Here is a 27742-nt window from a genome sequence, read left to right as displayed (position 1 = left end):
TCATATGCACAATCCACTGTGTTTTTTGGTCAAAAAAGTATTGCTAGGTCACTGGTTAAGGTTGTTGCTGGACTAGCAAGGATGTTAATTCAGGGTCATGTCTTAAATGATGTTAAGAAAATGATCAGTCAAACATTTAATCCATGACTCACACTCATTTTAGGTCAGTATGGTTGTCAGGTTACTTAACTGGTATCTAGTATGCAAAAGTACATTTAATATGCATTTGTTAAAATAAATGTGATGTGTATTAAGGGTGTTAATGAGATGATCATTCTAATCTAAGGCATCAGCAACACCCTCAAAAATATTCATATCAGTCACTATTAAGTTAATGGATGTAAGAGCAAGGCATGGTAAGTTGAGGTAATGATGCTTGCAGTGAACACATGCAGGTGTCACCACTAAGCAATAGACGTACCGCTGAGTCCTTCTCTGTTAACTTGCTTTACTTTGGCTTGCACATTAACCTAAGGGCAAGCATGACACTTAGCTAAATCTATCACAAACATATCTTATCTGCTGTAAAATAAACATTCCCATCTAGTGCCCCCTCTACTCCACCAAGACACATGATAGTTCTCACGAAAACATGAAGAGCACTTGAAATGGGTGACCGAGAAAGACCCTGAAGGAAAATTTCTGCAAAATCTCTTGTGCAAAAAAAGGTCCATTGTCAATAGTGTAGTAATGTATGAAGCAAGTCACTTTCAAACCAAACAGCTTTCTGTTGGTCGATGCAGTGAATTTGTACCTCCACCTTGAACATGTGGGAACTTCACGAAGAACTCCCAGTTGAGTGGATCCCTATTTAAATGACTGGACATCCACTTACCCAATCAGCATGAGTGAAAGCATATTATATATATATATATATATATATATATATATATATATATATATATATATATATATATATATATATATATATATATATATATATAGAACAAACATATACAAATGAAATAAACAGTTCTTTTCAGGTTTTTTATGTAGGTCTAAACTAGATTTTCACATACAGAAAGAGTAATCAAATGTAAAATATCACTGCATAGTCTTCAAATGTATAAATATATAGATTAACCCTTATTAAAGTTCAGTCAAGAGCAGTGTGCGTTTTATCTGTCTTTTGTTTGATTAACATAAAAACAGACGGCAGCAGGTTTATTAGGCTGCTGTCACTTTAAGAAATGCACTGATCCAATATACTGTTACACATGCACTTAATCTCTCACGTTTGTGTTTACTTAAGACATAACCGACTATGTCTACGATGATCCTCGACAAGACAGCCATAATTTTGTGTGAATATGTCTGTTCAAGCTCAGGAAGTTGTGAAAGAGCATTCACGCGCTGTGAGATGTGGCGTTTGAGTACCAAACTGAGAGACGTGGGTACTTTCGCGTCTACGTGCGCTTGAATATTTAAATTGGCAAGGGTTATAAATGCACAAATTATCAACTTCTGTGACGATGCAGCACTGGCCCGATCGGGCAAGTAAAAGTTCTGTTAACTGGCTCCGGGCCATCGGTCAGTCCTTATTGTCTAGCCCTGCATTTACAGTTGCTCATGGGTGAAATCCAGTCATTTCAATAGGAATCTGTGGATTCGAGAGTTTCATGTGAGGGTGAAAAAGTTCCCCATGCAGATTTCATGCATGTTTGTTCAGTGCAGCTGAACTTCATATATCTCTATGCTATTGATAACGGACCTGTTTTTGCATGCAAAATTTTGCTAAAGTGACCATATCTTGAGGGTGAAAAAGTTCCTCACTCAGATTCCACATCGGGTTCAGTTGGTTACGTGAATTCGCCACTTTGGGCAACAAAAAGCTGCTAGGCTTGAAACTATTGGACAATTGAACTTTTTTGCCTGCAAAATTTGTGACCGCAGCTTTATGATGCTGCAATGATGAGTATCTCACCTGCCGCACGGCTCCAACCATTTCAGCCCTGCTGGAGAGGCGGTTGGTCAGGCGATGCAATACGGTGATTGTTTCTAAGAGTTGCTGGTAAAACTCACGCTGATCAATATTCTGCCACAGTGACAACGTTCTCTGGAATGGGATGCAGACCAACAAAAAAAATCAAGCTATATTCAAGTTTATTCCCAACATGTGTGTTTATGCGGGCTCTTTGCATTCAGGTCTGACCTTGAAACTGCTTTTAAACTCTTCCAGTTCCTTCTCTGTGTTTTCCTCAGTCAGGCTGCGCTCCCTTTCCGCCTGTTTCAGCCGCGACTCCAGCGTGTAATTGTCGTTGCGGAATGCCAGGGACAGCTGCACAAAAGCGTTCTGCAGGGAGAAGACAGCAAACACGCATCAATTCATTGTGAAAGTATTTGTCACTGTGAAAACACTTGCATCAACTGATCCATTTGTTTTCACATGTTTATGAGTCAATAAGCCTCTGGCACAGTGGAAAAGATAAATGCAGAAATCATTCAGTAATTACTTTACAGTAAGTGTCATTTTCAGGAAGGGCTATGTGTCTTATATTTAACAGGATATTGAATTTAGTCACATTAATTGATTCATTTCACATTAAGAATTTTTAATTAACAATGTTAATTTTATCAGAAAAATGGTGAGCATTTTAAAGGGGTCATGAACTGCATTCTTTTATTGTTTTATAATGTTTCCTGGGGTGCACTTATAACGTTAGTATGATTTTTAGATAAAAAAATGGTCATAATTTAGAAATAAAAGACATTTTTCCTACCCTGATTTTATCCATCTGATTTTAACACTCTGTTTTAAGGGGCGTGTCTGCTGTGAGACTTCAGTGGAAACGCCCACTGCTGTGATTGGCTGACATCTTTGCATATGAAATAACTAAGTATTACTCTCTCTTTTAATGTGTTTTTACTATTACAGCTCTCAAGTTTAACTAATAGTGAAAAGTGCTGCATTACATTTAAATCTATGGCATTATATTTAGATCGTGGCATGAAAGGTTGCAGTGATGAACATTGTAGCTGATCACAGACATGTTGTTGAGCTCATGAAAGCAGTGATCTTGTCATTGCATCTCAATTTCTGCACACCAACAAATGCTTTCATCATAACTAACAGTGCAAACATGATGTAACTAAGAGATTCGTTAAAAAAAACGTGAGTTTTGGTGCGAGTCCAGAACTCAGTCACTGATAAACTCCCTCTGTTTGATTGACAGCTCCAGCGATTGTAAAGGGAGCGTTCTTTGATCACTTTCTATATATCTTGTAATCACCATTTAAATAACAGATTATTTTCATCCTACTAAGAGAAACAATGTGAAGTTCAGCGTTTAGTCACTGGTTTGAATTACTGACATAAATATATATATGTAAAAAAATTACACTGAAAATGATAATTAAACACCATGCTTCCACTGTCTGTAGCTTTTCTTTAAATGCTAATATTTCTGAGAAAATTCAGAATTATTAAAAAAAAAAAATTATATACTGTATAAAAAATGTTAATAAATAATGTGTTTTTTTCAAAATTGGGGTAACAGTAGTAATAATAATAACAATAAATACTATTCAGGTACAAACCATGACCCTGAGCATGACCTATAACTTTTACAGATTAGATAAAAAGATTTCAAATATAATATTTATTGCGAAAAATACACTACTGTTTTTTTTTTTTTTTTTTAAAAGTCTCACCAAGGCTGCATTTATTTAATTAAAAATACAGTGAAAACTGTAATATTGTGAAATATTATTACAATTTGAAAGACCTGTTTTCTATGTCAATATACAGTAAAATGTAATGTATTCCTGTGATCAAAGCTGAATTTTCAGCATCATTACTCCAGTCTTCAGTGTCACATGATCCTTCAGAAATCATTCTAATATGATGATTTCCTGCTCAAGAAACATTTATGCTCGATTACATATTTGTTCATATTTTTGTGGAAACTTTTGATCAATTTAATGTGTCCTTGCTGAATAAAATCTTTATTTCTTTCAAAAGAATACTGTACCGAACCCAAACTTTTGAATGATAGTGTACATCTAATTTGTCGATTTTGTAGGGTTTAATACACAGACTTCTCTAATACACATCACACATGAACCTGACTTTACATGAGGTTGTGCTTTTAAGAACAATCATGCATCTGATTGGAGCAGGACTAAGGGAAGATCAAAGAGAGCAGCAGCAGTAAAGCCTGTATTGTCTGAATATTAGAGAGGAAAGTACGTCCAGCCCTTGACCCTCACTAGCGTCATCCTGGGAGCAGATTGTATTCACAAAGGCATGTTAATTTCCTCACAGGGGACTCACTAAAACCCATCAAATTGCCATGTCCTAAGCCAGGCTCAGCCATGGCCTTCACTTACATATCAAAACAGCCTCATTCTGGAAAACACTGTACTGAACTACTGCTGTGATACAGTTATGACAACATAATGATTCCTGCACCCATGGACTGTATTTTCTTTGATTATATATGGAGTCCAAAATTAACAAGGGCTAAACCAGTAAAAATGGTTGAATAATCTCATTGTCATAGGGATGTTTTTTTTAAAAAGAAAAATAAATCTAAATACAATTTTACATACACACACATATATCAAGAATATACGCACCTCAACTTCCTTCTCTGAGAGCGGGGGTGCACTGCAACAAAAAAAAGAGGGGAACAGAAAAAACAATGTCATGGTTGTGAGGTTTTTTGGGGCTTTTACTTCTATGTTGAAATGATGGATTTATGAGCGTACCAGCCAGGTAAACCTCTGTGCAGTTTGAGCTTGCGTAGCATGACATCTGAAATGTTGGGCATAGCGTCAGGTTTCTCTTTGGCCTCCTCTTCACTGGGACAGCTTGTGAGTGGAGAGGGTGGACCTGAAAGACGAACCAATTACTAAGATTAACGCAGCATATCTAACCCTCTGGTGTTGTTCATTTTGGGGTCACATGTGTGTTGTTCATGGTCAAAAGTAACCGAACACCTGCAATGTAACCTTTTTTATTTTCAGTAAAATCAATGCAATATTTTTTTGTTCAATGATATATATATATATATATATTTTTTTTTTTTTTTTTTTGTATTTTGAGAGAATTTCATGATACTAATTAATATTTATGCAATAATTATGATACATTTTTTCCCCAATGAAAATAATTCAAATGTTTTTTTATTACATTTCAATTAAAGCTGTGTTTCACGTTAAAATAGAGACAATGGGCCCTATTTTAACGATATTTTAATGATCTAAGCGCATGGTCACCGCAGGTGCACTTGGGGCGTGTCCGAATACTCTTTTGCTAGTTTAATGAATGAAAAAATTGATGCATGGTCCAAAAGGGTTGTGGTGAGGTTGCGAACTGCAATATAGAGAAGCTACGGTGGCCGACACAGGACAAAGATGTCGTCGTCTGAGACAGCAGAGAGTAGCCAGTCAAGCAAACGTGCTCTGTAGAGCAGTTTGTCCGTTTAGGGCTACTGTAGAAACATGGCGGCACAAAATGGCGACTTAACATGTACACCCGCGGTGTATGTAGATAGAAACAGCTCATAAGTTGTATAATGTATATTATATTGCATTTCTGTCAATAGATCCTCCTAAATGTTATACTCTTGACCTTTAAATAACAAAACAACAACAACAAAAACTGCACCATTGATTTTAGAGCAAGTTTTTGTTGGTCAATGGTGGAGTCGTTCAAAACCTCAAAGTAGCAACACACCAACAATGTGCCTGAAACTAGCAAAGAACACTTGCATCACGCCTGGCGCCGTATTGCGCCAGGTTTATGATAGGGCTCAAAGACTTTAAAATCCAATTTTTGAAGGCAGATTAGTGCCAATTAGTTCAGATTAGTGCAATCCTTGCAATTTATCTGTCTCGAGTAACCAGCAAAATACTGGAAGTGGTGCATCCCACAGACGAGAATATTATATATATATATATATATATATATATATATATATATATATATATATATATATATTAAAAATCATAATATAGCATAGCGCTATTGTGAATTAACAAAGGCTGCAATTAAACAAAAAAAGCTGGTATGATTAAAAAAACAAAAAAAAAAACAAACAAAAAAAAGCTGATATGCGCTTTATTTACATGCATGTTGGTTCCGTGCTTCTCACGGCGGCTCCGTTCAAAGTAAATGCTGCTCCACATTAACTGTTATCATTTACATGGAGCTTCTCAAACTCCATCTCTTCATATGCTGTGAGTTTGGGTCGCTTATAACGTTAATCTCGGAACACAATGTGCGGCAATTCATCAGATTTGTAAGGCAAGTCATTTATAAACCTACGCCAAAACAGGAGAATGCATCAATATGTTTCTAAATATGCAAACTGTTAATGGCGATTTCAAAATAAAAGTTTAAACCCTCGCTCTGAGTTTGCATGTTTTGATGTCCACATGTTCTTGTTTAAGAAATCACAATGGCTGTAGAATTTCTATCATGAAGAAGTTGTCAAATATTAAAGAGTAAGTAAACATTTGAATTAAATGTCATTTTAAACAAGGATTTGATCTGCTGTAAAGTGTAACAACACTAGGCCATTGGCGCCCTCTGCAGGCATTTGTTATAATATATAATAATGTACATAAGATGATTTAGTTTGTATTATGTATTTTAATAGTGTTGTTCTATAATACCATATGATCACTTGCTTTTGATACTTTTTTAAGTCATTTTAAAGGCTTATGTCTATTTATTTATTTTTTTTTAAATTTACTCGATTAATCGTCAAAACAATCAACCGATTACTCGATAACCAAAGTAATCATTAACGACAGCCCTAGTAAACTGTATTTTCATTTTGGGTGAACAATCCCTTTAAACCAACAATATATACAAAAAATAAGCTGCAATAAGCTTATGCTCAGACACTGATCACACCTCGTTCCTGCTCGGCTGTTTCACTCAGGTCAGGAAGCTTTGAGCTGGAGATGCTCTGGTTACGCATCAGTTTGTGCTCCTAGAAGAGGAATGAAAACCATGAACCAACTTTCAAATTGCTAAATCAGGGACATAACTTTCCCTTTACTCTGCCAACTGGGCTGAAATCTCAGAGAATGCCACATTAAACTACTGAATTGGTTACCAGGTCAGCCAAAGACAACAAAGGATTACCTCACGCAATGTGGACAGTTTCTGAACGTTCACAGGTGGCACAGGGAAGTCCTTGTACCCGGTCGACTTAAACAGAGACTCCCTTGATTTGTCAGGGAAGGACAGACTCTCCTCGCCTTTGGGAGCAGCATTCCTCTTGTTCATGGAGCCCACCGTGTCCCAGGAGACGGCTCTCATCAGAGGTGGGAAGGCCCCTATCGTTTTGATTTCGGCCGTGCACGGGGCTTGCTGTGTGGGTGGCCGGGGGACGGGTTTGGCGACCCCTGTAGCTGGAGGTTGACTGACACCACGGCCAGGAGTCTCCTCCTTTTTCTGGGATGTGTGTTCAGAGTTCTTCCCCTTGTCCACTGCTCCATGATGCTCTGGCTTCTCCTTCTGAACCACAGCGGGATCTCTGGCTGGTACAGCGGTGGCATAACGTGGGGTTAAAGTTCCAGAGGACACCTTTCTCTTGTCGCTAGGCATCCACTCCACTAGCCTCGTGAAGGTCTGAGGAAGAACAAAAACAAAAGAGTGAATTTAATGATTAAGGAAAGAACAAGTGCATGAAGTGCATGCCACAGATGTGTGGTATTTATGTTGTTTCTTTTGTGTTCATGTGCGGCAGTCGGCTGAAAAGTGACCTTTTGCTTCCAGTTTTGAATTTGATTTTGTCATTAAAATTCATGTTAAAGATTAGCTGGTTCCCACTTCCTTCTTCCCCACGCTACAAACTGTGTTACAATTTCATTCAGTTCACACTTAAGTATATTTTTTCTTTAATAAGTTACTAAAAATATGCTAATGTCTACTTCTTTTTCACAATGGACCCAATCATTTCAGTCGAAAAGTCAGTTTGAACTGTTTGTGCAATATTCAATGTCAGTGGCAGCTGGTGCTATTTTTTTTTTTTTTTTTTGAGGGGGCGCAAACAAACTGAATCACATTGCTGAACTGAATGTAATTGTTAAATAACTATTTAACAAGTTACATTGCTAAAAAAAAAAAAGGAAGTTGAAAATTCAACCGTTAAAGCATGAAATAAGGTACCACGAATTAATTTAAGTTTAATGTGGGTATGCTATCAGTAATAAAGAAATCATTAAAAATTATCAGCCATTTATATCATTGCAATTCAGAGATAAAGGCCATAATTCTAATGTTGTCCTCTAGAGGGAGCAACAGGATAGCAAATCCTTTAAGATCCTTCTTATATAAATCATTTGTTTAAAAGACCTCCGAAGAACAGGCGAATCTCAACATAACACCGACTGTTACGTAACAGTCGGGATCATTAATATGTACGCCCCCAATATTTGCATATGCCAGCCCATGTTCCCAACATTATGAAAGCCATTAGACAAGGGCAGCCAGTAACGTCTGGAGCAGCACAGCTGAATCATCAGACTAGGTAAGCAAGCAAGAACAATAGCGAAAAATGGCAGATGGAGCAATAATAACTGACATGATCCATGATTACATGATATTTTTAGTGATATTTGTAAATTGTCTTTCTAAATGTTTCATTAGCATGTTGCTAATGTACTGTTAAATGTGGTTAAAGTTACCATCATTTCTTACTGTATTCACGGAGACAAGAGCCGTCGCTATTTTCATTTTTAAACACTTGCAGTCTGTATAATGCATAAACAACTTCATTCTTTATAAATCTCTCCAACAGTGTAGCATTAGCGGTTTTCCACAGATCACAGCCTCAAATTCATTCAGAATAAAATGTAAACATCCAAATAAATACAATACTCACATAATCCGAAGCATGCATGCCACATGCATGACGAACACTTTGTAAAGATCCATTTTGAGGGTTATATTAGCTGTGTGAACTTTGTTTATGCAAGCGCAAGCTCCATGGGCGGAGAGCACGAGAATTAAAGGGGCCGCGCAGCATAAATCGGCTCATATTTAATGATGCCCCAAAATAGGCAGTTAAAAAAATTAATAAAAAAAAAAAAAATCTATGGGGTATTTTGAGCTGAAACTTCACAGACACATTCAGGGGACACCTTAGACTTATATTACATCTTGTAAAAAAAACATTCGATGGCACCTTTAAAATAGCTTGAATGTAACTCTACACCCTTGCCTCATTTAATATACGTGGATCAATGAATATGCAAATTAGCCCCGCCTCCACTCTCTCACGGCAGCTCAGAGATCCACTCTGTCAACTTACTGAGGTAAACGCAGCACAATGGTATCGCTTTTCACAACGCCGGACACATAACCCCGGGGCGCCCCCATTGATTAGAACAAAGCGATAGAGTGAAAACTTTCCAACGTGCTGGACCGGGACGGCTTGTGGGGCATTCCCACTTATATCATTGAACGGAGGTTCAGTCCAAACGCCACTGGCCTCGAGCTCTGTGACAATTGGCTGAAGCCAGAACCAATGGTGAATGTCTTTACGCATGGAGACCCCGCCCCATTTTGGAGGTTCTGCCCACTTTTGGAGTTCATGCCCCATTTTGGAGATCTCCGGTCTGCAGTTATACCCTCTTGAAGAAAATATATAAAAGCAATATTGATTCACTACAATCAAATGTTGGAGGGGCGTCCCGAGGACAATCTGAAACAAGCCAATTAGAGCTCAGTCACATGCGTTTCAAAACTTTATGAACCGCCCACACACAAAACGAACACGAATTTTGATTTTTTTTTATTTTTAATAGGTGCTAACATAACTACCGGTCAAATAGCATGACTAAATAATGTTATTTCGTAATTATTTTGCAATATATATTTAACTTTTTTTTAACATATTGAAGAAGCCTTGTTCTCTGGCTAACTTGAAGGGGGCGGCACACACTGCTCAATGTAATGCAGATTTTGTGAGACTTTGTAAGTAAATGCAGTAAAACGTTGTTACTCATTTCTCAAGTGCAAAAATTATGGAAGCTTGTTTCCACCACTGAATAAAAAATAAAAAAGTTAATTGCGACTTTTTATTTCACAATTCTGACTTTTTTGCTCGCAATCTGGACTATTTTCTCACAATTGTGAGTTTACATCTCACAATTCTGATTTTTTTCTCGGAATTCGTGATATAAAGTTGCAATTGTGAGATATAAAGTCAGAATTGCAAAATATAAACTCACAATTCTAAGAAAAAAAGTCAGAATTGTGAGATGTGAAGTCACAAGTGTCCTTTTTTTTATTCCAAGCTTCCATAAAAAATGACCTCTTAAGACTCCATTAGAAAGGAAAAGGTCATGATGAACTAAATTGGGACTTGACTAACATTATAGTTTACAATGAAAAGGCAAAAAGAATAATATGGAGACTTTAAAACACATACAGTATTTGCTAATGTTTTAATATCTGAAACATTGAAGAAGGAAGATTGAAGTGAGAAGAACAGAAAGAATAACATTAGTTACACAAACCTCCTGCTCCGGCTTACTCGTATCCTCTTGGTCATGGGTAGATGGTACCTCCAGATGCTGACCATATACACAAACAAAAACAATCAAATATTTATCACCAGGGGGGACACAATATTAACACAATATTAGAAGCGACGTTCACCTGAATTATGGAGGGACTTGCTGGAGGAGTTGCGGTGACCTCAGGACCTGGTGGAGCAAACAAAACAATTTAGCTTAGATCAACCATGGAAAGAAACTCTAAAGGCAAATGTGACTGAAAGCACAGCATGGTACCTAGTTGTGAGGGTGCAGAGAGGGAACTGCTTCTGGATGGTCTGGGGGAGGAGCATGGCGTTGGGTTCGGGGAGAGAGCTGTAGCCCAAAGACAATGTTAGCCATTTTTGGACAAAGTTTGGATATTACTTTGCTTTTCTCGTATCGACCTGAGAATATGCTCAAGTCGGTATACTGTAGCTGCTGTGCAGGATAAAGGAGGAATTTTGGCTGGTGCTCAAGACATTTGAGGACAGGCGAACATGATGTTAAAGTCTGATAAGCAAGGAAGTCGCAAAAGCCGAAAATAAACAACCTGCTTCTGAAATAAACATTTCAAGATCGCAACAAAAACATTCAACACTTGGAAGAAGTTCTCTTCGTTTTTAATATCAATGGGAAATTATTTTATATAACCAAGTAATTCTTCAGCTGTCCAGTTGCTCAGATGTCAATGGCGTTTACAAATTAGTATTGCATTTACAATGGAAGTCTATGGGGTGTGACCGGGATAAACAATAAAATACACAGTTCTCAAGCTATAGAAACAAGACATTATACATGTTAAACCCTGTAACTTTCACATATTATAAGCAAGGATACTAGAAAGGGACTGTATACATGGAGGAAAATTCATTGTTAACACACAACAGCCTAGAAAAGCACTGCATGACTGATACTGGAACATTATTGTTGAAGGAAATCTTTGGTTAAACTTCAAAATATTAAATGATTATAATGAATTGATCCTAGATCAGTGGTTCTCAACCCGTTCTCAACTCAAAAGCCCCTTACTGTCCAACACAAAACGCGAAGGCCCCCAATATAGGCTAAATTAACTATTATATTTCTGTTGTAATTAATAACAAAATGCTTTTTCCCCTTTTAACAGGGAGATAAACTAAATTAACCAAACACAATTCATTTTGTGATTCCAGAAGTTTTAAGAACTGTGTGTTCGTCAATAAAAGATTGCAATTAAAATTAAGCATTTTAATTAAGTTAGATTATTTTAATACATGACATTGTATTACTTTAACCATACATAAACAAGTCATTGTTTATGTTTAGTTTCATTGTGTTTTGGTTTCATTTCATTTTCCCTGTTGCTGTTTTGCCTAAGTTCTTGTTCATTGTTAGTTGCTTTGGTTTTTAATTGAGTTACACACCTGTTCCTTGTTCTGTTTATGATCTTCCCTTGTGTATTTAAAGGGGAAAAAGGTGAAATTATGCAAAATTCACGTTTATAAGGTGTTTGAACACAGATGTCTGTCCTCAGTGTGTAAACAAAGAGTCTCCATAGACTCCTGGCATCTGAGTCACTGAGGACACCATGGTTGAATTTAATTTATGAAGGAAATGTGCCGAAGAAAGTCGGTAAAATGTTATATATTTGTGCAAATTATTTTACGCCGGACTGCTTCCGTTCAACACTGGATTTGCACAACATTAACATGATGGTACATGCTAGTTTATGAGTTGAATGAATCATCTTAACTCTACAGCAACTACATACTTCCTGAGTCTCTCCATCAGTGTCGACTCCGGTTTGAACAATGTAAGGCTGAACACCGTTACTGACAATCCTCATTTTGGCTGCGTGAGATTCTCCAGCTTTGTTGTTGTTGAGCTGTTAAAGCTCCGCCCTCTTCTGGAAAGGGGGGCCGGGAGCAGCAGCTCATTTGCATTTAAAGGAACACACACAAACGGCATGTTTTTGCTCACACCCAAATAGGGGCAAATTTGACAAGCTATAATAAATGATCTGTGGGGTATTTTGAGCTGAAACTTCACAGACACATTCTGAGGACACCAGAGACTTATATTACATCTTGTGAAAAGATGCATAATAGGTTTAAGCCCTTAGTTTGCCTCAGTTCTTTGACTTGCGATAACGCTATGTTGGAGTGTGTAGTGTTTGATTTATCTTAGTGTTCATTAAAAATATTGTATTTGTTCATTCTTCATCATGCATCATCTCTCTTGTGAAATTCAATGAAATTAAGTTTAAATTATTCCCATCAATCGATAAAAAAAAAAAAAAAAGAACATTAATCAAATTTTTTCCCTGTAATTAATCGCGGTTAAAAACAATGGAGTTTTTAATATTTTTATATTGTAATAATTTCACAGTTACTCTCCAAATTAATGTAGAAACAATTTAAAGACAGTATATTTTAAATATTTGTTTAATGGCATCTTTTTATGAATGAAGGCCAGTATCACTGATACTAACACACTGCTACTGATGAATCTATGATTTTTTTTTTTTAAAGGTGCCCTAGAATCAAAAATTGAATTTACCTTGGCATAGTTAAATAACAAGAGTTCAGTACATGGAAATGACATACAGTGAGTCTCAAAGACCATTGTTTCCTCCTTCTTATATAAATCTCATTTGTTTAAAAGACCTCTGAAGAACAGGCGAATCTCAACATAACACCGACTGTTACGTAACAGTCGAGATCATTAATATGTACGCCCCCAATATTTGAATATTCCAGCTCATGTTCAAGGCGTTACACAAGGTCGATTAGACATGTTGCCTGACAAACACTTTGTAACGAACACTTTGTAAAGATCCATTTTGAGGGTTATATTAGCTGTGTGAACTTTGTTTATGCTGCTTAAGGCAGTCGCGAGCTCGGGGGCGGGGAGCACGAGAATTTAAAGGGGCCGCAGCCTGAATCGGTGCATATTTAATGATGCCCCAAAATAGGCCGTTAAAAAATGAATTAAAAAAAATCTATGGGGTATTTTGAGCTGAAACTTCACAAACACATTCAGGGGACACCTTAGACTTATATTAGATCTTGTGACAACACGTTCTACGGCACCTTTAACATTAATTATAGACATTTAACATTACAGTATAACTAAAAGCTGTCAATTTCAACATTTATTAGGCTTTGGAAATGAACAGCTTTTAATTTAAGTGAACTTAAAACAATCTTTACATAAACCCATTATAATAAATGTCATATTTTCCTGTGGCCTGTCTAACAGGTAGGAAATATACAGAAATTGAATAAAGTTATCAAACACTTTACAGTCTCTACTGCATAAATTATGAATTAAATATAGATTAATCCTTATTAAAGCAACAATTTTCTCTGTTACCTTTGTTCTTTGATTAACATTAATGAGAGACATGACAGCAACTGGTTTATTAGGCTGCTGTCACTTTAAGAGCTGCCGAACATGATGCGGATCTGATGCGAATCTCATTTTCTCACTCTTTTAAGACATTATTTAACTCATTTAAGACTGCTCTTATGAGGATACTCGACAAAACAAGCATTTTTGCATAATCCTGTGTGTTATTGTTTGTTCAAGCGTGAAACAGAATTCGTGACTGACGCACGTTTTTCTGTGCCCACGAGTCGTGTGTGTCACATGACACGACATTCACAGACAGCGCCTTCTTGATTGTCTTGTGGCACTTGAATGGTTTAAAAGCATTTGCGTGAATAAGAGCGTGATCACATAATGTAACGCTAGCCAAATTATGACGGATGCTGCGTTAAATATGTTTAACACGTTAAACTGAAAAAAATAATCGCATGTTTTAATGCGTAAATTTTGACAGCCTTAGTTTAAATTTAAAGGCCCTCTATGGTCCCCAGGTTGAGAAGCACTGTCCTAACCGGAGGTGTGATCATGTCGTACCTGTGGGGGAGTCAGAAAGGCTACAGGTGGAGCGGCGGCCCCTGCGCTGCAGGAAGCGATCGCTGACTTTCTTGGCCTCCTCGAGCAGCTCCAGATTCTTCTGCCGGTCCTCTTCAGATAACTGCAGCTCAGGAAGTTGATCCTTCACCAGGTCTATCACGTGACCATCATCATCTCAAACACAAGTGAACACACACAACCTAAGCACAGCTGTAAAACACACCACCCCACCAATTCATCTCAAGAGAGAAACAAAGTTATCAAAGCAAATGCATTCCAGTTATTTTTTACACTTCCTTCTACTGAAGCCATCCATAATATATAAGAATTAATCAAATTGAAACACATAAAGTTACATTTCATGACTATTGCATTTTATACCATATGAAAACATAATTATTTCCAAACACTACAAAATATCTAAAAGAGTGTCGTTACATGTATAGTTGCACATACCCACTGTGGTGATCGGACATGATGAAGCAGAGTTTCGGGAGAGACGAGGCCTAGGGCTGTGTGGTCTGACACACACAGATTAAAATCACATTATACCAACACTGAAGAAGTTCACATTCAGCACAAGTACAAACAGTGACTTCTTCTATCAGCTTTTACACTGATTGGATTACTGATACTGCTGTTTAGAGACTGATAAATAAAAAGAGATTTTTAGGAATCCTTTAATGGATTTCTCCGACATCAATACCTTGCTTTCTCCAACGGACAGGACTCCTGCTTGTTGACTTGTCTTGGAAGCACAATAGCTGGTGGAGTCATGGGTACATTTATCTTGCTTTCGACTGGAGCGTACTGCAAAAGAAACACAAGTTTGCTTCACTGGCTGGCTGTAATTTTTTGGGTCACATTCTTGGAGAGTGGTGAGGCAGAGGGTTTTACATTTTTAAAAGTGGACACTTTTGCAGAGTTCAAAATATTTAGCTAATTGTTCACTTTTGGCATGATAATGATAATTTAAGAGGAGTTGGGGAATGTTCCCATTAAACTAAAACGTAATTCCTGTCCTAATGCATTAAAAACTGTGTACACCTTTTGTATTCCCGGGTCTGTTTGGCTTATAAAACAGACATAACTTAATATTTTTCAGCTAAGCCCATACTGTTAGATCAAGAAAACATCTTGGAGCGCTGCTTGCTGGAAGGACCTCCGTTTAGTAATCCCAGAAGGTGCTCTTTGGTTGGGTTTCAAACTTGTATTTTTAACAAAAACAAAGAATCCAAGGCACTTCTTCCAGTTCAAAAAATGTTTTTTTTTTTTTTTATTAATTAGTGAATGAACAAAAGTTGAAAAGCTTTGAATGTTACCATGTTTTTACCATGCTATTACTTTATTTACCCTCTTTTTTATTAATAAAAAAAAAAGAGAAATTCTTTGAAATGCAAGAAAGATATATTTTTATCAATATTCCTGAGAAATTGTATTTGAATATATCATTAGATGAAATTTATAAGAACATATAATATCATAATTACCAGTATGAACTCAACATTGACTTCAATGGATTTAATCAAATTCATTTGAAACGTATAACTCATGACTGTTCAAAACAATCTACATTTATGAAACCTACATATTCTTTTTCTAACAAAACAATGTGTGTGAGTGTAGGAAAGAGGCTAAATGTATGTTACAGAAATAATTCGAGACAAATCTAACTAACAGATATAAAAAACAAACAAACAAACAAAAAAACGTGTAATTTCTTGTGTAAATGTTCACTTTTGGGACAAAACGGACCCAAACACAAAAGGTGTAACGGTTTAGTTTAAATGGTTATATGTCTTACATTTTTTTGAACAAAAATAAAATAAAATAAAATAAAAATGACAGTCTTAACACACTTGCAAAGTTTCTTCTGTATCTCTTTACCGGGTCAGAGTGGACCTGAATGCAAAAGGAGGTGTGATGAAAATGTATCTTTATAGAATAATCATGTCAAAAGTGACAAAACCTTGAACATAAGAAACTTGAGAAACACACAGTAAATATTTTGTGTCATGGTAATTCCCACTAAAACTTATTTTTAGAACAAGATACATTGAAGAGAAGCAATTTTTAACTATATTGGTTACTGGCTGATATCAGTGTTTTTTCAGTAGAGGCCGATATTGGATATTTTTAATAGTCAATATTTAATTGTTTCCATTTATGTTAAAAATTCATTATGATTCCAAATCATTTAATTATCCAGAATTTCACTTCAGAATCTCGTGAGAAGTAGTAGGTCATTCAGGGACTTTTTACTTGTTTACTATGTATTTGGACATACTACTCTTTTGGCATACTATACATAGTAGGGAAGAAGTCGATTTCGAACACAGCTTATATCTTGAATTCCTACCTTATTGGCTAATAGCTTTTTGTTTTTGCTGTTTAAAGGAGTCATATTATGCTCATTTACAAGTTCATACACTCTAAAAAATGCTGGCTTGTTTCAACCCAACTTTGGGTCAAATATGGACAGACCCAACCTTTGCAGCTTGACCCAAATTTGGGTTGAAACAAGCCAGCATTTTTTAGAGTGTATGAACTTGTAAATGAGCATAATATGACTCCTTTAAACAGCAAAAACAAAACAAACCAAAAAACATAGGAATTCAAGATATACGCTGTGTTTGAAATCGACTACTTCCCTACTATATATATAGTATGCCAAAAGAGTAGTATGTCCAGATGTGTAATTTAGTTTATTGGGTCTACTAGAATACATTTACATAATTTAATGAAAATAATGCAAATTACATAATTTTAAAAAAAGAAGAAGCTTTCAGCGTGTGCTGAAAATGTAACGTCCCTTACCATAATGGGTGTGTATCAGCTCCGGGGGCTTCGTGAGGTGCTGTAAACCCTACTGTAACTACTCTATGTCATCTGTTTTGTTCGATAAGTTTGAGCTGATAGTCCGCAGTTTGATATGATCTTATATGACAGTCAAGAAGAACAAGCTGATCAAGTCAAACCACCTTCACACGCATGACTTGTGCAGGATGTTTCACAGTGTGTCATGTTCAGTACTGTTTATTTTCAGTTTGATTGGACGTTCAGTTTGTTTGTGTCTGTCACATGTTCCTTTGTTCTTTTTCCTGCCACTCGTCTGTCTCCCCGGTTACCATCGTTATTAGTTCATATGTGTCAGCTGTGTGTTAGTCATTAGCCTCATTATGTCCACTACTTAAGCTGTACCTTCACCTTCAATCTCTGTCTGACCTGCACTGTGTTATGTTGTGTTCACCCAGCCTGTTGTATTATTGCAATGAAATGTAGAGTATTTTGGATCAATTTGTCTGTCTTTATCTTCCTGCCTGAGCACAACATTACAGAAGATCGGACCGTCCAAGATGGACGAATGGGCCAAAATTGTTGTCATTGCTCAAGAGAACACCACTTTTTTTTTAACTTTTCAATTAACTTTTGTCATCATGCCATCAGGGCATCTTTCCACCACCATGTTGACCTCTCAGACACCACAGGACTGAACTGGAGAGACTGTCATCAGGTGTCTGGAGAGCGTCGCGCCCTGATTCAGAGCACAGCCAGACCCAGTGTCCATCTTACCACCAGTGACCACAGAGAGCTCATGTGAACTGAGCGGCACCACCCACCGCAACGAGCGAGCCAGAGCCAGAGGATAAGGGAACAGCTTGCCATCGCCCTGGATGCACTGCCCCAGTGTGGTTCTGACCAGGAGTGTGAGCCTGTGACACCAGTGGACGAGGGAACGGGAGCAGAGGACTGGCTGATCGACTTCAACAGGGATTTGTCAACTCCCACCCTATATCTGAATCTTCATCATTAAGGACACCATCACGTCTAGTCTCCTGTCACTTCCACCAACACAGAGTTCAGCCAGTCCACAAGCCCCATCCCTTTTGGATGATTGCAGCCTTATGCCGTCACTAGGGACGCCCCGCTAGGATGTTGACCCGCAGGTTGAGCAACCACTAGCAGGGTCTTTTGAGGAGGATCCAGCAGCTCTGCCTCTGGCCTCGGATCCCTTAATTTCATCTCGGCCTGTCGACCTGATGGCTCCGCCCTGGCTCCTCCCACCTTCGGTTCCTCCAAAGACCCTCGTCCGAGTGACTCCACTGGGTTCCCTCGTCCCGCCGGCTCCCCCTTGTTCTGTCATCACTCTGCCTAAGCCACGGACCCCTCCAATATTGACTACCCCTCCAGCGGTGACTGTCCTTTGTCTCACCAGCATTGTCCCTGTCCTCAGGTACTGTGGCTCCGCCTATGACGGTCATCGCTGAGACATCACCTGGGCCTCCTGCATCAGCGACGTCGCTCGGCTCCCTCGACCCTCGGTCTGCGCCTGCGGATCCACCGGCTCTGTCTCCGTTGGTCGTCCCCTAGCTGTCGTCAGCCTCGTCACCACCTGGACTCCTCCCTCCCTCATCTCCACCATGGGCTGTTGGCACTGGGGAGCTCTCGGTCTGTGCCATCGGCCAATCACCATCATCGCCGCCAGATGATCCTCATCCCACCATCCTTTCACCACTTCCAGCCATCATATCTCTTCCAAAGGGCCTTGCCAGAGGGGGGCGAACTCATGTTCAGTACTGTTTAGATTCAGTTTGACTGGACTTTCAGTTTGTATTTGTTCTGTTTCCCACCACTCGTCTGTCTCCACGGTTACCATCGTTATTAGTTCATGTGTCAGCTGTGTGTTAGTAATTATCATGTCCACTACTTAAGTTGTACCTTCACCTTCAGTCTGTCCAATTGAAGTGTTCACTCTGCCTGTTGTAGTATTGTAATTTAAACTTGGAGTATTTTGGATGGATTCGTCTTCATCTTCCTGCCTGAGCACAACGTTACAGTGGTAATGCTTCATTTTATACCTCTTACATTTAAGATGTGAAGTTATAACTGTCATTTATATAATCTGACCTGATGCATGTTTCAGAAAGCAGTCATTAGAAAAATGGTGAGAACATAACAAAAGGTTGTGGTTGTATACTGCTGAGGAAGTGTTAAAAATATATCTTAACTAGCGTTTCCTAAGTATGTCTGCCTTAGGAAGGCAAAAAAAAGGGGGTTAGATCCAGGGTGGAAAAACAGCATCTATTGGGCATGGCGACAACACGCTACTAATGCAACTCAACCAGGTTGTGTTTTTTTTTTTTTTTTTTTTTTTCGAGACTACAACTGAGGCATTTCAGGGTTCAGAATCTGATATGAAGAATAACTCCCTTTGGAGTGACTTTGCTTTGCAACTTTGCAGACCTTTTTCATGCTAAAACAGCAACATTACACACTAAATGCATAAAAAAGAAACATAAGACCCCCTTAAATCATTGATGTAGCTAAATTGTACTAGATTTGTGCTTGAAACAAGAAAAAAATGCCAACACGTAAACTAAATTCAAGATATATACTCTGAAACGAGTCAGAATAATGTATGCAATTTTGCTTTAAAGAAAAATGATCTTCCTTTTTTTTTTTTTTTTTTTTTTTTACAGTGAAACAAGACTATGATTTTTGTAGTGGAAAAAGTTGAGAAATTAAGAGCAAACTGATTCAGTCCTGAGGAATTATGGAAAACATTCCAACAGTGCTGCAGCAGCAGCTCTACTTTTTTTTAGCCCCTGAAAAGAAAATCAAACCCACACCAACTCAAAACACTTAGCTTTATCCCATGGGAAAAACGACATGCTCTGATAACATCCCCTTTAAGAGAGGAAGCAAAATATTAGTCTTTGCAGTCGTACAATTACACTGTTTTTCTCTTTTTTTCCTCAATATTGTGTGATTCTGTAGCTACTGTTGATCTATAATTGATCTGTGATGACTTTTGATCTATATTTTATACATCTATATTTCTGTATTTATATACTATAAATAATTTATGTAAAAATACTTTTACTGCAGGACTGTCCATAGTTAAAGAATCATTTTATTATAAAAATTTCATTCTCTGTGTGCAAAAAACCCTCTATAGCGCTCACTGACAGAGATTTACAACATGGTACGTAACATCAAGTGCTATCATACTTTCATACACAAGAACTATCACGTAAGTCCTTGCTGCTGTTCGGTACCGAGTGGAAGCTTTATTTGTTTGGCCTTTATTCTGGGATTAGATTACTGAAGTGTAATATGATTTTAAAGAGTGGTCTTATCTGAGTCCCAACCTTTTATGAGTCACTGCAAGAGTGGATTGAACTCACTCAAGAATAACATAATGGCTATAATGAAACAACAACCCCTGACAGGCTTTGATGTTCAAACGGTCTGTGGTCTCCAAAAGGAAAACAGAACAGTAAATCCTGCTCGTGTCCTGAAGCTTGTCTGCAGTGGAGCAATAGTTCTTCTCAATCACAGGCCATGACGGAGACATTCGCAACTGTGTAACGTGACATTTTCAAATATTCATTCTGTGAACATTAGGGTTTTGATAATATCTGAATCCTGAGAGTGGAATGTTGTCTTTCAGGAAAAGATTAATAATTTTCTTTCTCCTCAGCTGATCTAGGGATCATATGTTAGAGGTGATGTGGATAGTGCTTTTATTTTTTGTTACATGTTATGTTTGGTGTTTTTCACCTCTATGTAAAAAATAATTGTTAGGTACAATGTACTTAATGTGTTCATGTTGTGCAAAACACTTGTGCTGCTATTGAGGTGGGATATGGTTAAGGTTAGGGACAGGTTTGGTGGTATGGGTAGGTTTAAAGGAATAGTTTACCCAGAAATGAAAATGCTGTCATTAATTACACATCCTCATGTCATTCAAATCGGTAAGACTTTTTTTCATTTTCGGAACACAAATGAAGATTTTTTTAATAAAATCTGAGCAATTTCTGTCCCTTCTTAGACAGTTACACAACTGACACTTTGTAGCTTCAAAAAGTTCATAAAGAGATTGTAAAAATTATCCATATGAATGAGTGGTTTAGACAAAATTTTCTGAAGAGACTCAATCACATTATGTGATGAACAGACTGAATTTAGGCTTTGATTTACATATAAACATTCATCAACTCACACATTAGTTATGATAAACAGAAGCTCAAGCATGTTTGCTTGACGCGTGCGAGAACCAATGAGGTTCATTCTCGTATTACGCAGCACTTCTGAACGTCCACAAGAACCAATGAGGTTCGTTCTCGTGTTACGCAGCATGTTTGAAGTTCAGAAAGAACCAATGAGGTTCATTCTTGTGTTACGCAGCATTTCTGAGTGTCCACAAGAACCAGTAAGGTTCATTCTCGTGTTAAGCAGCACGTTTGAGCTTCTTCAAGAACAATGAGGTTCATTCTCATGTTACGCAGCATGTTTGAGCTTCTTCAAGAACCAATGAGGTTCATTCTTGTGTTACGCAGCACGTTTGAACTTCAGCAAGAACCAATGAGGTTCATTCTCATGTTACGCAGCATGTTTGAGCTTCTTCAAGAACCAATGAGGTTCATTCTTGTGTTACGCAGCACGTTTGAGCTTCTTCAAGAACCAATGAGGTTCATTCTCGTGTTACGCAGCACGTTTGAGCTTCTTCAAGAACCAATGAGGTTCATTCTTGTGTTACGCAGCACGTTTGAGCTTCTTCAAGAACCAATGAGGTTCATTCTTGTGTTATGCAGCACGTTTGAGCTTCAGCAAGAACCAATGAGGTTGATTCTCATGTTACGCTGCACGTTTGAACTTCAGCAAGAACCAATGAGGTTCATTCTCGTGTTACGCAGCATATTTGAGCTTCCGCAAGAACCAGTGAGGTTCATTCTCGTGTAACACATCACATTTGAGCTTCAGCAAGAACCAATGAGGTTCATTTTTGTGTTACGCATCACATTTGAGCTTCAGCAAGAACCAATGAGGTTCATTTTTGTGTTACGCATCACATTTGAGCTTCTTCAAGAACCAATGAGGTTCATTCTCGTGTTACGCAGCACGTTTGAGCTTCTTCAAGAACCAATGAAGTTCATTCTCGTGTTACGCAGCACGTTTGAGCTTCTTCAAGAACCAATGAGGTTCATTCTCGTGTTACGCTGCACGTTTGAACTTCAGCAAGAACCAATGAGGTTCATTCTCGTGTTACGCAGCACGTTTGAGCTTCCGCAAGAACCAGTGAGGTTCATTCTCGTGTTACGCAGCACGTTTGAGCTTCCGCAAGAACCAATGAGGTTGATTCTCATGTTACGCTGCACGTTTGAACTTCAGCAAGAACCAATGAGGTTCATTCTCGTGTTACGCAGCACGTTTGAGCTTCCGCAAGAACCAGTGAGGTTCATTCTCGTGTTACACATCACATTTGAGCTTCAGCAAGAACCAATGAGGTTCATTTTTGTGTTACGCATCACATTTGAGCTTCAGCAAGAACCAATGAGGTTCATTTTTGTGTTACGCATCACATTTGAGCTTCTTCAAGAACCAATGAGGTTCATTCTCGTGTTACGCAGCACGTTTGAGCTTCTTCAAGAACTAGTGAGGTTCATTCTCGTGTTACGCAGCATGTTTGAGCTTCAGCAAGAACCAATGAGGTTCATTCTCGTGTTACGCAGCATGTTTGAGCTTCAGCAAGAACCAATGAGGTTCATTCTCATGTTACGCAGCACGTTTGAGCTTCTTCAAGAACCAATGAGGTTCATTCTCATGTTACGCATCACATTTGAGCTTCAGCAAGAACCAATGAGGTTCATTCTCGTGTTATGCAGCATGTTTGAGCTTCCGCAAGAACCAATGAGGTTCATTCTCGTGTTACGCAGCACGTTTGAGCTTCTTCAAGAACCAATGATGTTCATTCTCATGTTACGCATCACGTTTGAGCTTCAGCAAGAACCAATGAGGTTCATTCTCGTGTTATGCAGCATGTTTGAGCTTCCGCAAGAACCAATGAGGTTCATTCTCGTGTTACGCAGCACGTTTGAGCTTCCGCAAGAACCAATGAGGTTGATTCTCATGTTACGCTGCACGTTTGAACTTCAGCAAGAACCAATGAGGTTCATTCTCGTGTTACGCAGCACGTTTGAGCTTCCGCAAGAACCAGTGAGGTTCATTCTCGTGTTACACATCACATTTGAGCTTCAGCAAGAACCAATGAGGTTCATTTTTGTGTTACGCATCACATTTGAGCTTCAGCAAGAACCAATGAGGTTCATTTTGTGTTACGCATCACATTTGAGCTTCTTCAAGAACCAATGAGGTTCATTCTCGTGTTACGCAGCACGTTTGAGCTTCTTCAAGAACTAGTGAGGTTCATTCTCGTGTTACGCAGCATGTTTGAGCTTCAGCAAGAACCAATGAGGTTCATTCTCGTGTTACGCAGCATGTTTGAGCTTCAGCAAGAACCAATGAGGTTCATTCTCATGTTACGCAGCACGTTTGAGCTTCTTCAAGAACCAATGAGGTTCATTCTCATGTTACGCATCACATTTGAGCTTCAGCAAGAACCAATGAGGTTCATTCTCGTGTTATGCAGCATGTTTGAGCTTCCGCAAGAACCAATGAGGTTCATTCTCGTGTTACGCAGCACGTTTGAGCTTCTTCAAGAACCAATGATGTTCATTCTCATGTTACGCATCACATTTGAGCTTCAGCAAGAACCAATGAGGTTCATTCTCGTGTTATGCAGCATGTTTGAGCTTCCGCAAGAACCAATGAGGTTCATTCTCGTGTTACGCAGCACGTTTGAGCTTCTTCAAGAACCAATGAGGTTCATTCTCATGTTACGCATCACATTTGAGCTTCAGCAAGAACCAATGAGGTTCATTCTCGTGTTATGCAGCACGTTTGAGCTTCCGCAAGAACCAGTGAGGTTCATTCTCGTGTTACGCAGCACGTTTGAGCTTCTTCAAGAACCAATGAGGTTCATTCTCATGTTACGCAGCACGTTTGAGCTTCTTCAAGAACCAATGAGGTTCATTCTCATGTTACGCATCACATTTGAGCTTCAGCAAGAACCAATGAGGTTCATTCTCGTGTTATGCAGCATGTTTGAGCTTCCGCAAGAACCAATGAGGTTCATTCTCGTGTTACGCAGCACGTTTGAGCTTCTTCAAGAAGCAATGATGTTCATTCTCGTGTTATGCAGCACTTTTGAGCTTCTTCAAGAACCAATGAGGTTCATTTTTGTGTTACGCATCACATTTGAGCTTCAGCAAGAACCAGTGAGGTTCATTTTTGTGTTACGCATCATATTTGAGCTTCAGCAAGAACCAATGAGGTTCATTCTCGTGTTACGCAGCACTTTTGAGCTTCTTCAAGAACCAATGAGGTTCATTCTCGTGTTACGCAGCACTTTTGAGCTTCTTCAAGAACCAATGAGTTTCATTCTCGTGTTTCGCAGCACGTTTGAGCTTCTTCAAGAACCAATGATGTTCATTCTCGTGTAACGCAGCACGTTTGAGCTTCTTCAAGAACCAATGAGGTTAATTCTCGTGTTACGCAGCACGTTTGAGCTTCTTCAAGAACCAATGAGGTTCATTTTTGTGTTACGCAGCATGTTTGAGCTTCTTCAAGAACCAATGAGGTTCATTCTCGTGTTACGCAGCATGTTTGAGCTTCCGCAAGAACCAATGAGGTTCATTCTCGTGTTACGCAGCACTTTTGAGCTTCTTCAAGAACCAATGAGTTTCATTCTCGTGTTTCGCAGCACGTTTGAGCTTCTTCAAGAACCAATGATGTTCATTCTCGTGTAACGCAGCACGTTTGAGCTTCTTCAAGAACCAATGAGGTTAATTCTCGTGTTACGCAGCACGTTTGAGCTTCTTCAAGAACCAATGAGGTTCATTTTTGTGTTACGCATCACATTTGAGCTTCTTCAAGAACCAATGAGGTTCATTCTCGTGTTACGCAGCATGTTTGAGCTTCCGCAAGAACCAATGAGGTTCATTCTCGTGTTACGCAGCACTTTTGAGCTTCTTCAAGAACCAACTAGGTTCATTCTCATGTTACGCAGCACGTTTGAGCTTCAGCAAGAGGTTTGGTTGAGCTTCTGTTTATGTTCACTGATAAATGTTTATATGTGAATAAAAAACCTAAATTCAATCTGTTCATCATATAAAGTGATTGTGTCTTCAGAAAATTTGGACTAAACCACTCAGTTCATATGGATTATTTGTACAATCTCTTTATGACCTTTTTGAAGTGTCAGTTGTGTAGCTGTCAATAGAGGGACATACATCGCTCAGATTTTATTAAAAATATCTTCATTTGTGTTCCAAAGTAAATGATGACATAATTGTCATATTTGGGTGAACTAACCCTTTAACGGTGTAAGTCATACTGTAAGTCTTACACCCCATAGCGGTCAGATTGGGTCTGTTATATCTCAACTACTGACGTGAGTTTGAGACGGGACTGTTTGACCAACCAGTCAGAGATTGAACAAGAAACAATGGGGAAAGGGGGTAGAGAGTTAGAATAAAAACTGACATGACTTTGCTGGAATATTAGATTTAAGGCCTGTTCACACCAAGACAAATATTCAGTATGAAAATTTGGTCTGATAAACAACTTATATTGGCATGTTCAGTCCAAAACTAATATTTACATGACATAAATGTGACAGAATTTTTTACGGAGAGATGTCCTAATCTTATGTCATCGCACGGTGAATAAAGCTGGCCAACCAATAAAGTCCGTGACACACCAAACCGACATCAAAGAACAAGCAGTAACGAAAGCAGACAGTGATGTCGCCTCGTGTCGCCTGCATCTCGACCGAAAAGTAGACTACAGCCAACGGCCAACTATCTGGCACCTGCATGAGAGGAAATAACTGTCTATAGCAGCAGGTTGCAGTAGTCTATATCCATCATTCAAAAAGGAAAACTTTAAACAAGGATTGCGGATATACAAACCATAAATAATGCAGCGCTTGCTTACCACTCTGAATATGAATCACGTTGATCAGTTGGTCTTCACTTACTTCATTTTAGATGGCCATGTCATGTGAATTCTCAGGTAAGGTGAAGATGTAAAATTAGAAGAGCCTTCTGTGTGTGCCCTCTTGACTTTATCGTTTGCTTGCTTTCATCATGTCCATTTTTTTTCTCATGCACTGGTTCGTTAAAGGGATCGTTCAGCCAAAAATGAAAATTATCTGACTTGAGGGTGAGTAAATCATGGGATAATTTTAATTTTTGGGTCAACTATCCCTTTAAGTTATACAGCCAATCAGAGTGATCTGTCTCACCAACTGACTGACACCAATTCAACTGAGACCAAACAGCCGCAAACGGTGCAAAATCTGCTCAAATACAGGCAAACTTTGGCCGGCTTGGTGTGTCATGGCCTTAAGATTCACACTTGTAGTCACATGTATTATAAAACAATGACTTGGTGGCATAAACGAAAAGACCATTTTGCTAAGCGACAGTAAAGAGCACAGGAAGTATCTGGAACCAGCTTTATTGTCTCTTGATCACCATAGCGAATGCAAAAATCTGAACATCTGTCTGAAAACATGCAAATACTGTTTGGCTTCCTTTGTTCTCCATGACAAACGGATGTCAGGAAGTTGCACAACATTGCCCTGCTGTTTTTTCCGCATTGATCTGAATAGACAAATGCCGAACATTCGTGTTTGATGTGAACATAGCTTTCAGATTCTCCAGCAAGTAAGCTGGATTCCATCTTGGGTCGTCAACATAATGTGCCTACACAATATATCAGAACCCATGCACCACCAATCAGGTCACATTTTGACCAAAAGTCAAGATTTAACCAAAATGTCAGTCTATCCTCCCAGATGTGCAATTACTACATATCTTTAGACCATTAAACATTTCCTATTGTGAAAAGCCCGATCTGGACCTGAGATGAGAAGGCGTCACAGCTGTGATGTGAAAAATATAGTTTGACTCACTGTGGAGGGCGAGCTGGATGTACTGTCGAGCTCCTCCGGGGAGTCTTCCTCTTCCTCGGGCACGGTGGGCATTGCAGGGGTGAGAGGGGGCCGAGAGCGTGTGTGGGGGAAGATAAAAGGGGTGACAGACTCTGTCACGAAACTATGGGCTCTCTTTAGTGAAGTTTGCTCACCCCGTGAGCGTGTGAGCTGACATACAGCAGATGGGTCCTCTTGGTCCTGCACAGACACAAACCACAACATAACACACAAAAAACTTGTCTTATACTGTCTCTTTCATAACATTACTGTCAGTAGCAGTACCAGGGTACATTGATGGTAATATCATAGTACTGAACAATTACTATATTCATATATGTGGGTCAATGATGTGACGCCTAAATTTTCTGTCCGATTGCATTGCATTTTTTTGCATTGCATTTTTTAGTTAAAATTTGCTTTAAATCCATAAAATGATTCCATATATATGTAGTACCTCTCCTGTGCATGTACTCAGTTTAACTTTTCAAAAAA

At 38.6% G+C, this 27742-nt stretch overlaps 1 protein-coding gene across 3 annotated transcripts in view; it reads right to left on the bottom strand.

Annotated features, from left to right (window-relative positions):
• Positions 1–27742, bottom strand: part of mrvi1 (murine retrovirus integration site 1 homolog) — a 72118-nt gene that overhangs the window by 8029 nt on the left and 36347 nt on the right. For all 3 annotated transcript variants that reach the window (XM_048186288.1, XM_048186287.1, XM_048186285.1), the window contains 13 exons: positions 27230–27448; positions 15113–15216; positions 14863–14927; positions 14407–14580; positions 10759–10836; positions 10625–10671; positions 10483–10539; positions 7100–7588; positions 6866–6944; positions 4711–4834; positions 4579–4609; positions 2153–2293; positions 1925–2056 (listed from right to left, as the gene is read on the bottom strand). In XM_048186288.1, coding sequence (XP_048042245.1) covers positions 1925–2056; positions 2153–2293; positions 4579–4609; positions 4711–4834; positions 6866–6944; positions 7100–7588; positions 10483–10539; positions 10625–10671; positions 10759–10836; positions 14407–14580; positions 14863–14927; positions 15113–15216; positions 27230–27448 — 1740 coding nt within the window. The remainder of the gene's footprint in view (positions 1–1924; positions 2057–2152; positions 2294–4578; positions 4610–4710; positions 4835–6865; positions 6945–7099; positions 7589–10482; positions 10540–10624; positions 10672–10758; positions 10837–14406; positions 14581–14862; positions 14928–15112; positions 15217–27229; positions 27449–27742) is intronic.

The sequence above is a fragment of the Megalobrama amblycephala genome, linkage group LG3, assembly GCF_018812025.1.
Source record: "Megalobrama amblycephala isolate DHTTF-2021 linkage group LG3, ASM1881202v1, whole genome shotgun sequence".
In the NCBI taxonomy this organism is placed as follows: domain Eukaryota; kingdom Metazoa; phylum Chordata; class Actinopteri; order Cypriniformes; family Xenocyprididae; genus Megalobrama; species Megalobrama amblycephala.
Note: the sequence above shows the minus strand (reverse complement) of the source record. Positions and strands in the feature narration are given on the sequence as shown.